Source organism: Eumetopias jubatus, unplaced genomic scaffold, assembly GCF_037043125.1.
Source record: "Eumetopias jubatus isolate StellerSeaLion01/CBP00866 unplaced genomic scaffold, mEumJub1_p1.0 scaffold_13, whole genome shotgun sequence".
In the NCBI taxonomy this organism is placed as follows: Eukaryota; Metazoa; Chordata; class Mammalia; order Carnivora; family Otariidae; genus Eumetopias; species Eumetopias jubatus.
Window position 1 is genome coordinate 81,968,053 of NW_028274819.1, and position 12,196 is coordinate 81,980,248.

The 12,196-nt window shown below is 34.8% G+C and overlaps 1 protein-coding gene across 1 annotated transcript in view; it reads left to right on the forward strand.

Annotated features, from left to right (window-relative positions):
* The window catches only part of ARHGAP42 (Rho GTPase activating protein 42), a 302,672-nt gene that overhangs the window by 171,835 nt on the left and 118,641 nt on the right, over nt 1–12,196 (forward strand). Inside the window, exon 4 of the mRNA XM_028119626.2 lies at nt 811–882. Coding sequence (XP_027975427.1) covers nt 811–882 — 72 coding nt within the window. The remainder of the gene's footprint in view (nt 1–810; nt 883–12,196) is intronic.

The window sequence follows — 12,196 nt, forward strand, 5'->3', positions numbered from 1 at the left end:
CTAACACTTCCATGCTGTCACATAATTATCATTTTTTTGTGTGTGTTGAGAACATTTAAGATCCTATGCTTAATTTTAATGCTTTCTAAAGGTTTTTTCGGTTGAAGATTTCCTCCCAGCATACTGTTTTTCTTAGAAATGTCTGTCCCTTGCATTCAATTCCTGGCTCCCACACTGAAAACACCTTCTTCACAATATTCTCACAGATCCAAATTAAAATATTTATCTGTTTTAAAGTGTTAGTAAATCCTAATTTGGAGTTTGGGGCTAAAATACTGTTCATTGAAATGAAATCAGGTACTATTATAGTAGGGTTGGAAATATATGAACATTCAGGCAAATCCCAAGTGTAAGAAATCGAATTAAGTAGAAAAAAAATGAGCGTTGTTTTATTTGCAGCTGTAGAATAACATTATAAAGGGCAAGTAGAAGAGCTTTATATGGTTCAATTTTAAAATGATGCTTAAACTGTGACTGCATTAAACCAGTGTAATTAAAGGTATTTGTAATTCAATATCTGTTATTTCTTAGTTACATCTTAGAATATGAAATTAAATTTCAGACTAGGATCTGAACATGTGTACTTTTCCATTTTTCACATTATTGTTGGAATTAAGTAAAATAATTTGTGAAAACAACCTTATAAAATAGAAAATACTATACAACATGCAAGGTATTTTTATTTCATTTGTAGAAGCCAACAAGAGAACAAAAGCTGTTTACTGAAGTATGTTGAATAAAGGAGCTATCTGTTTTTTAATATTTGCATGAAATTATACAGAAGTTAATGTATTTCATTTTTAATTTCAGATTCAAAACGCTAATGATGTATTAATTGCTCCACTTGAGAAATTTCGCAAAGAACAGATAGGTGCAGCAAAAGTAAGTGTTATATTTTATTATTCTTCAGATATCCTCTTGATAATTAAAGATGACATACTTTCAGATGTTAACATTTTTGAAATTAGAATGACCTTTTAAAAAATTCTGTACATCACTTTTAACTTTTGCACAGAGCCTATTACAAAGACTGGAATTCTTTTAAACATGAAGGATATTCTTCTACTGAATAGAGAAAGTCAGCATGTTATAAGTGAGTTCCTTCCATCCCAACAATTGTAGGAAATTAACTATTTTAAAGAGCGTGAAATTAAGATAAAATTGAGGAGCTTTTTCCCCTAACCATACAAAATAAAAATTAGGTATAAGGTATATTGAAAACTCAGGCAGTAATTATAAAAGACCTTTTATTATTTTTTTGGTATTTTTTCATTATTAATAAAAATATGTTTGTGAGGGGCGCCTGGGTGGCACAGTTGGTTAAGTGTCCCACTCTTGGTTTCAGCTCAGGTCATGATTTCAGGGTCCTGAGATCAAGCCCTGTGTTGGGCTCCATGCATGGAGTATGTTTGGGAATCTCTCTCCTCCCTCTGCCCTTCCCGCTCATGCTCTGTCTTTCAAATAAATAAGTCTTTAAAAAAATGTGTTTGTGAAATAACTTTTGACTTGTTTCTCAAGACTTTGCATTAATGGTTAATTGATTATGGACTGATTAAAATTTCCCTGAGCCTAATAATTTTTGAAATTGCATCTTCTTTCTTGGGTCTACACTTTATCTGGTCAACATTATATAAGGACATAAAATTTAGGGTTTCCAAAACAGAAATCATCATTTCCCATCCTTCCTCCATCTTTTCTCTATTTTGATTTTCCATTTAGTCAATGGTCTACCCCTTCCCCATTTGAGCAATGTTGTTTATTCTTTTGCAGAATCATTTTTCCTCCTTTCCTCCTTCCCTTACACGTGAAATATTGAAATCACTTACTAGTTGGTCTCCACACCTGAATCTTAATCGGTTAACATGTTTTTGCTGTCTTCATCATTCTTCAGTGATGAAATTTTCAGTGGTTCTCCTTGAGAGACACTTTGATTCTGATAATGAAAGCTTTCCAACTTTTCACAGTGTGCCCATTTGCTATATTTCAGCACACCTCCCCACTCAGGCACATTGTCTTCTCACAGTCTCTCTTTATACCCTGACTAGGTCTATGGCTTTGCCCCAATCTCTGTCTCCCTGGAATATTTTTTGCTGTTCGCTTGTTGAGGTTGTGGTAGCTCTCCATGGCTTCATTCATACCCCAGCACTAGAAAGAAGCCTTCTTCATATTTGTTCCTCTTCCAGAACTGATTATCTTTCTTACAGAATCAGGCAATTTTTTTTTGCTTATTTACTGTAAAGAGCTAGCACAGTCTGTCTTGAATTAGTTTTATGTGCATTTCTCTAAAAATTATAAGCCAGTATCAAGTTAGGGACTAAACCAGAACATTTTTTATGTTAATTAATTCAGCCAACATTTATCAATATCATAGTTGTCGCACTTTTGGCAAGCATGGTGTTTGATAAGATTAAGGGATACAGTTGTAAACAAGACAGGCTTGCCTGCTGTTGTGTCCCTTATTATCTCTTGTGGAAAGCAGACTCCAGAGTGATTACAAATGCACTGAGAATTGTGATTCAAGAGTGAAGAGTGCTTTGTGAGAGTGTAATTAATAAAACTGACCTTGTCCAGAGAACCAGGAAACACCTTCTGGAGGAAGTATTGATTAAACAGCAAACTAAATGATAAAGAAATAGCTAGAAATGGGGGTTCAGGGGCAGGAAGGGAAAAACCTTTCATATTCCCAAAGAGGGAACACAGTGGGTATGAATAAAGGCCTTAAAGGAAGATAGAGCCTAGCATTTTAGAAGAAAAACGTCCAGGATGTTAGGAATATAGAGGACAACGGAGACAAAGGGCATGTGCACAGCTTTGTTAATGATCTGTGGTGTTTTGCTCCTTTTTCTGAGGGTACTGACAAGCCAAAGAAAAGTTGTAGCTAGAGGAGTGATATTTGTGTTTTATTTTATTTTGTTTCGTTTTATATTTTTATATTTGCATTTTAAATGTTGCATGTCATGCTGGGATGGAGGGGTAGGACTGCTTTGGGAAAACCAATTTGGAGGCTATTGGATAGTAACTTTAGATTCAGAAGGTGCTAGTGGCTGTGGAGACAAAGGGATGTATTTCAGAGGTAAAATGGGGAAGGTAGGAAATGGGTTACATACTGGGAGGTAAGGAACAGGACGTTTCAGGGATTACTCTTAGGGTCCTGGGTTGCATAATTGGGTGATTTTTGGAGTGACTTACTGAGATAGGCAACATTTATGTTTGGGTGGCAAAAATGGTGAATTTGCTTTTAGACATAATGAGTTTGAAGTTCCACCAAGACACCCAAGTGGAGATGTTGAGTTGGCACGTGTATATTCAGATCTGAATTAGAAATACACATTTGGGAATTATTGTCTTCTAGTTAGTAATTAAAATCATGGGAGGTAAAATTAGATTTTTTCTGGCAAAGAATAGAATGAGAAGAGGACCCTAGGTTCTCTATAATATGAGAATTTAACATTTGATGTTTTGGGAGAGAAAAACAGGACAGATAAGGAGGTTGAGAAGGAAGGGCAGAAATAGGAAGAAAAGAAAAATGTTCAATGTGCTCAGAACAAGGAAAAGTTTTTTCAAGAATAGTAGTAGCTAGGGGCACCTGGGTGGCTTAGTCGTTAAGCGTCGGACTTTGGCTCGGGTCATGGTCCCAGGGTCCTGGGATCGAGCCCCACATCAGGCTCCCTGCTCGGCGGGAAGCCTGCTTCTCCCTCTCCCACTCCCCCTGCTTGTGTTCCCTCTCTCGCTGTGTCTCTCTCTGTCAAATAAATAAATAAAATTAAAAAAAAAGAATAGTAGTAGCTAATCTTTATTTACAATTATAATTTTAGGGGTTTTCACTGAACTATTACATCTGTGACTTAATTAGGTTCTTCTAAGCAACCCGTGAGGTGAGTATAGGTGTTATACCTGCTTTCACAATGAGGAAAATGATGAGGTGATCTCAACAGATCACAGAGCTAGGAAGTCAGACTATGTATCTGAAATTAAGGAATTTTACTTTACTTTGGAGCCCCAATTTATAATGTCTCACTTCAATGATATTTTAATAAAATTGAAGAGCTTTGTGGGGCACCTGAGTGGTTCAGTTGGTTAAGAGTCCAACTTGTGGTTTTGGCTCAGGTGATGATCTCAGGGTCCTGGGATCGAGCCCTGTGTGGGGCCTCTATGCTCTGGGGAGTTGGCTTCAGTATTGTCTTTCCCTCTGCCTCTCCTCCTCCTTGTGCACGTGCACAGTCTCTCTCTTTCTCTCTCTCAAATAAATAAAAACCTTTAATAAAAAAATTAAAAAGCTCTGTGAAAAATTCTTTAGTACAGAATATCCGAAGTGTTATGGTCCATCTAAAATAGATTTTACATGTGTATGGATTATTCAAGTTTTAAGTTAGCTATAGTTAAAATAACATGCATAATTATACCCATTTTATTTTATATTTTATTTTATTATTATTGTTTTTTAAATATCTCAGTTGCTGGGCATATCAGCTGAGAGCACACACAGTGTACTATGCCTTTGCCTAGTCATTGGGGGAGGTATTTTAAACTTGCTGTTCTAAATGAGTTCAAATGAAATCTTGAAGTTAATATTATTGCACTTGGCTTTTTGGTTGCAGTAATTCTGTGTACTTTATCTGCCTGATGCTCTTAGTACTAAATTGTTTGTAAGCTGCTAAGTAATCCTTGTTCAGTAAAGTGACTAAAAACCAGGCATTTTCTTCTGAAATATATGTATGAGTCAGTTTTATTTTGGTTTTGCAGAAATATCATGGTAGAAATGAAAATATTTGAAGGTGTTTATTTTTTCTATTGCTTTATTCCTTGTTTTACCTATGTATTTTCTTGTTGGTAAATAGAGTTAATTCTCCAAATGACACTGCTGCTTTTTACAGTCTGTACCGTAGAGGTTTTGAGCAAGGATGTTCAGGCTAATGAGTTAGCTGGAAAACAAGAGCGTCAGTTACGTGTAGACTCTTCCACTGTAGTCATGACCTCTTCAGCTTGGGCCAAGTAGAAGATGCTGAGTCTAAGTAGCCTACTCCTCACAACCATGTGATCCTATTTAACTGAAGTGGACAAAGTCTATTGACCACAAACATTTCCTTTGTAGTTTGTTCCATGGACTTTGAGACACCTGATGCTTTGCTGTGTGAGTTACAGTTGTGGAGAACAAGCACCGTTGAAAACCATTAGCAAAGATGAATGATGGGGGTTGCTGAACTAAAGGATGGAGGAGGTGGTTCCTATTTTTTGAATAGATAAAATCTATAAACAGTTGCAAAAGTGTATTTATGTAGAGGTTCATAGTGTGCTGATAGATGCAGAATGGAATTGTTTGCAGGCCTGACATTACATGTGTCAGAGTATAGAATTGAATGTTTTGTTTCTTTAATTTGTATCCTGTTACACTGACGATTTCAATTCTAAAAATGAGGAGAGAATAGGTATGCAGAATGATTTAATGCAAACTAAAATTTTCACAATAGAAATATATCCAGAGCAGCATTATAACAGAGCAAAATGGATAACTTGTTTGTGCACTTTTTGTATACATTGACAACTATATTTAATTGCATTCAAAAGCTCCTCCTTGTCCCCAGGGAGAGTCCGTTTTAAGTCCTATCTACACCTGTTATTACATAAACTGGCAGACTCTAAAATATAAGTAGTGCTCCGTATCTGAGTTCCTACTCAAAGACAGATACATTAGGAGAAATAGTGTAAACATACATAACATACGTACCAGTCTGTTACATATTTTAAGTGATGGAACTGACTTTCAGGAGACCAAGGACTCATTTTCCACATATAAACAGACTGAGCAGCTGGTTATTGGCACAGTGAGGACTAGAACTCAATTCCTCAGATCAATAGTGTTTTGACTCCTCCACTACTGTTCTTTAGAATACTCTTTTGTGAAATATTTTAATTTCCTTACCTTTAGCAAACATGATTCAATGAGAAATGTATCTAAATTATAAAAATGTTTCAAGTATGCCCACTTTGTTATGTTTCAAACTTGCCCACTTTGAATCAAGCCTAGTTAATGTATTTTGTATGTCGTTTGATTTTTAATTTTCCTCAGCACACAGTAGACACTTAATACCGACTCATTTCAGTAGAGGTTAAGAGACTTGAGAAATACTGCCCATAAAAGACATTTTCATTTGTATGGGAAATGTTTTTCAAGACTGGTTTTCATTTTTAAGTAGACCTTAATGGAAATCATATGAATATTGTTCTATGGTTTTAATAGAAAAATAAACAATATGATATTAGTCATTTCACAATAGGACTTGATTTTGTTTATGTTGGTTTTATACTGAAGACTGTAATGGAACCCAATGATTCTTGTCCCTTTGTTTTCTCCATAGTAGAGTTTGGTTCTGTCTCTGAGCATTTATTATTTTTAAACATGTCTTGCATATATAATTATTTTAGCATGTAGTATCTAAAATTTATGGAGAATTGTCATGATTAATTTGTCACAGTCTTAGATTTCTATAATGCAAAAAATGGCTCCAGTCTAATTTGCTGTCTCAAATATACACATGACTTAGAGAATCTAGAAGGATTACAGATACTTTAGTTATTCCAAATTAAAAAGTTTTTGCCACTTGACTGAGTTATTAATCTAATTTAATGGGTATACATTGGACTCATTGTGGGAACAATCTAAAAAAGTTGTGGTTTATAGCGTAGAGTATGGATTTTGTAGATCACCTTACTTTTCCTTCAGTTGTCAACAAGTTCTACAGAGGATGGTCAGGATTGGTTTTTCATGTGCTGCTGATGCCTGCTGAGCTGAGTCTGTTTCCTGGACAGATGTTCTCTGGGGCTGAATTTTCAGGGCAAATTATAAACCATTTGATGTTTTTTTAAAAACTACTTGTAATTCTCTTTATTGTACTTTCTATCATTAGAACCTATTATATGGGGTTTGAGAATTGTTGTTTTTTGTTATTTGGTCATCTTTTTTTAAACAATAATAATAATAAAAACAGTAATAACAATAATAATACCCTTCATAATAGGTAACCAAGTACTGCTTTACTTGAGACTCATTTAATCATCACACCCAGCATATTAGATAGGAAAACTGTTAAACACATTTTGTAGATGAATAAGCTGGGTTGCAGAGAAGTTAAACAGATGGGCTGAGGTCATGTAGCTAGTAAGGAGTATATTCATTTTTTAAACAGAAATGAGATAAAACCTATACAGATGTTTAATAGCACCACTACATGCTTGATGCTCAAGAAATATTAATTAATTCCTTTATTCTTAAAGAAGGAAAATTGGCTGGTTAGCTCATTTGGAGAGCAGGATAATGTCTTATAATTTACCAGCAAGTTCTATAGAGTCATACAAACTTGAGATCAAAACCTGACACATAATACTCATAGGAACTGTGAACTTGGGTAAATTAATTACCTTTTTTTTACCTTTCATCCATCTGAAAAAAATGGAGACAATAATAGGACCATCTTCATAGGATTGATGTGATAGCATAATTTTTCATTTCACATAAATTTCTTCACATAATTTCTTCTACATAGTAAGCATTAAGATGTCAGTTGCTCTTATAGTTAATCATTAGTATTCATGTTATATATTTTCTGTTAGTAGTAATCAAAGTATTTCAGTAAAAATAAGGTCATTGTTCATGTAGTTTAGTTTGCCTTATTTTGTTTTACAGGCAGGCAAAGCAATGTTGATTCATTGACTGTTAAATGCGGTTCACAGAGTTACCAAGCTAGAGGGCCTTACCTGGACATTACTTGTAACTTATAACACTCAGTTCTACAAAGTAGGAAGTTAGGAAGTATCATTTTCCACAGGACTAACTTGACACCCAGAAAGATCAAGAAGCATTGCCAACAATCCAGAGGTAAGCATGTGCTTTAGCTGGGGACTCAAGTCCAAGGCTTCTGCTATCTAATTCAGTAATTTGGGCAGCATACTATACGTGCCTTTATCATGGGAATGTAAATGCATTTTTTGATAGCTTATAGTGTGTTTTTATCCTTACAACATCTTGTGGGGTGAGAATTAGTTCTAATTGACCCCATTGCCACCACTAGAAAAACAAACCAGATCACATTTCCTGGGGACAGGTGAGTCAGTAGTAGTCTCTCTACTTGACAGGTGGTGCCATTCAGTGTCTGTACATGTTTCAAAAATTGCTGAGGTATCATGTTTTTTACATTTCAGAGCTTTCTGGTCCATTAGAGAAGCTGAGCCTCCCATAGTTAGAATTCTGGGTAGGGACATAACCTTAAAGGCATTCTGCTGAACAACTCAATCAATATATATTTATTACATCACTATATGTTAAATGTATATGCGTGTTTATATACATACATAGATTATTATAATTTTGTTAAGTGGCTGTTATGTGCTCAGACAGGAAGATAAACTCTTGTGCTATAATTTGATTATAATAAATTGAAGGTAAGATTATCACTTTTCTTCCTCCTGATTATCCTTATGTTGATGCCTAAAGACTGATACTTAGGAAACATTTTAAGCATCCCTGAAAATTGTATTTTTACAAAAGATCCTTATGCTAGTTTTTTAAAGATTTATTTATTTATTTGAGAGAGAACTCGAGGGAGCGTGAATGGGGGGGGAAGAAGGAGAAGGGAAAGGGAAAGAATATCAAGTGGACTGACTCCCCACAGAGTGTGGATCCCAATGTGGGACTTGATCTCAGGACCCTGAGACCATGACCTGAGCTGAAATCCAAACTGAGCCACCCAGGAGTACCCCCTTTTGCCAAATTTTAGGTCAAATATATAGCTTATTACATTTTAATGCAATTTATAAGTGCCCTACATAAATAGTAACTGATGAAATGCAGTAGAGCCTCCCTCCCTAATCATTGTTAAAATTGACACTAGAGTTCTAGAGAGTGAAACCTTGTTATTCAATATAACTTATTCATTCTTTAGTGGTCAGCCTTCTTGGGTAAGAATTAAGCCTGTTTCCATATAATGAAGTCTTCTCTGTAGCAAATCCACTTACTTAAAGTTAATTTGGTAGAAGGAGAAACTCCAAATAACTAATGAAATTTTTCTAGGTCTCTTGATTTCAATAGGGACAACAATGGGAGTTCAGAAGCTCCACATGGAGCAACTCCCTGAGGAAATGTCCCCTGTGTACTTTGTATCTTCTCTAGAAAACAAGGTGGTTTCCTTGGTTCAGCAGTTGGAGTTTTTATCTGTAGATACATTCTTTTCTTCTACTGCATCTACTGGCTGCCCCTATTGCAGAATAATTTGCTACATGAGAATTTAGGCTTCTATTTATTATACACATTGATATTTTTACTTATACTGTCTTTGTTCGTGATCCCTGCCTTTCCAGTTGTCCTTGAAGTGGTTGGGAAACTATCAGTGATTTTTTTTTTTTTTTTTTTACAAATTTAAATGGTTAGAAATATTCCTGAAACACTTAAGAATCTTCATACTGATTTCTGTGGAAAACTCACACAATAAAATTGCAAAACATTTTATTTCACACTTGTATTTTATAATTCAAAGCAAGTTGCTGATACAAACAGGATTACATTTCAAGCATCAGGAATAGGTGGGTTTGTAGTACATGTCGTTTGATGTTAACTGAGGAGCTCTGATAAAATGACTACCCTCTATGTGTAGTATCTTCCTTTGTTTAATTTTATACTGTAATAGTTGCTTGTTTATTGAGAAAACACACAAAAATGCCAGAGCTTATTATCACCCCGATACACACCTTCTTTCCTAGAAGAAAGGAAAGGGAGAAAGATGAAGGATTTTCCAAATAATTTTTATAGAATACTAATTTTTGTGCCTTATAATTATTCTTTAGGGTTGTTGCAAATGAATTATGCCAGCATTTGAATTTTAATGGTGTTTTATTGGGCTGTTTTTATTGCCCTCACCTATATTTTATGTATATCAAATTGGAATTAAAATTTTATAATACACATTGAAGTAATTGGAAACACTCTAAAGACTATAAATCAATGAGTTAATATTTAGGAAACTTTGATAGATTTAAAAATTATGAAGAACTTCAGACTACTTTCTCTGTATTCAACCTTTTGTTATATCTGAAATACAGAAAATTTTCATATCTAGTCCAGCAAAAAGCAAACAAACGTGTACTTAGTACCCATTGTCGACGTTGCTAGGGTCAGTATCAGGAAGCATCTGCATTTGCTGAACATTCCTGTTATATATAGTTATTTTTAACAGGACATTGTTTCAACTTACCAAACTCTTGTTTTCTATTAACAGCTTCAGTTTTTAAGTGTTCTTATTTAAAATTTAGCAGTGAAAACTGAACTTGAAGCCCTAAAGGGTGTCTGGTTTCTACCACATTAAAAAATATATATATCAGTAGTGACCTATAAAATTACTTACCTTTTCATTGTTTATGTCTCATTGTTTATTCAAATCAAAATAAAATCTCAGTAGCAATTAAGGTAGAGACCTTTGATTCCATGCTTGCATAGTAGACTATGGATTTGATGGTGAGACTTTTGCTATGTTTCAATTACTTCATTCCAAAGTAATGAGATATTTTGGCATCTATACTTTATCATCTAATAACAGGTTCTCCTCTACTGCTTAATCCTCCTTGCCTGTCTCTGAGTCATTAGAAAGTTGATTAGCATGCCATCATCCATCTTGTTATTGATATAAAAACATTCAACTAGACAGTGTTGATTTGCTTTGTCAGACATGGTGTGAAGTCTAGGGACACAAAAATAAATATGATGCCTGCATTCATGGAACTAACAGTATAGCAAAAGAAGTCACAGAGAAATAGATAATTATGATGAAATGGAATTAATGGTATATCTGAAATACGCCCATAGTATTTACAAGCACAGTGGAAGGAACAGTTTATTCTTTTAACCAAGCAGAGGTTGGCAAAGACTTTTGTGATGTTCTGGCATGAGCAAGTGCAATGTAATGGCTAGCAGAAACTTTCCAGTTAGTGCAAGTGATAGACAACATCCCAAACAAAAGAGAAGAGTCATAATAGTGTAAAATAATTGTGATGTGGCTTAGAAACTTGATATATTCCGGTGTGATTAGAGCTGTTGCTTTTGGTCTCCCCCCCCACCCTGCCCCCGATATGAACCACATTAAAAAATGCATTTCACATCATAATTCAATGAATACATGTGCTAACGTACTTCTGTTACTACATGTGATATAATCTGTTATTTTTGATTATATTCTACTCTAATCTATTTCATTCAGACAAGTTCTAGTTATAACTCATGAAACTGGTTGTATAACCCACCAATGTCATAACCCCTAATATGAATAAATATTGGGCCATAGCTTACATGCCAATATAAATGGAAGGTGAAGGCGAATTAGTGAGAAATGAAGCAGGAAATATTCAGTGGAGGCAGAATAATGGAGAGTTTTGTGCTGCCACTAAGGAACGTTGTTTTTTTCTTTTTTGTTATTTTGGTTAACAAAAATCATGATAATGATGAACAGGATATAATAGATATTGATCATACATGTCAGATGTATTCTAGGCAGCTCACATATATTTATTTCATCTTTACAACAACTCTATGAGGTAGGGGCTATTATTTTCAGTCTCTTCTTACCAATGAGTACACTTGAGCCACAGAGAGAATAATGTGATTTGTTAAGGAATAGGCAGCTGGTAAATGACAAAGCACAGGGATTGAACCCAGGCAGTTTATCTCTAAGGCACATGCTCCTAACCATGATACTTTTACTCATATGGCAGATATGATACTCATGTGCGCAGAGTCTTAGTCTGTATTTTAAGAAGATAACTTAGGAGCACTGTGAAAGGTTAGAGTCTGAGAAACTAGCTGTCAGCCCATAACTCATCAATATTTGCATTAGAATGTTTATGAAATTTTTTCTACCATCAGTTTTAAATAGTTTGAAAAATTAAGAGAACAATATTTTGTGATGTGAAAATTATGTGAAGTCAGATTTCAGTGCCCATAAATAAAGCTTTATTAGAAGACAGCGTTGCCCATTTGTTTGTGTTTCTCTATGGCAGCTCTCATCCTACAACAGCATGAATAACAGTTGTGTCAGAGACCATGTGGCCCACAAAGCATAAAATATTGCTCTCTCGCCCCTTGCAGAAAGAATTTTCCAATGCCTAGCTTAAGTCCTGAAACAAAATTCATTTTTAATCTCCGCAGTCTTTTAGGTCT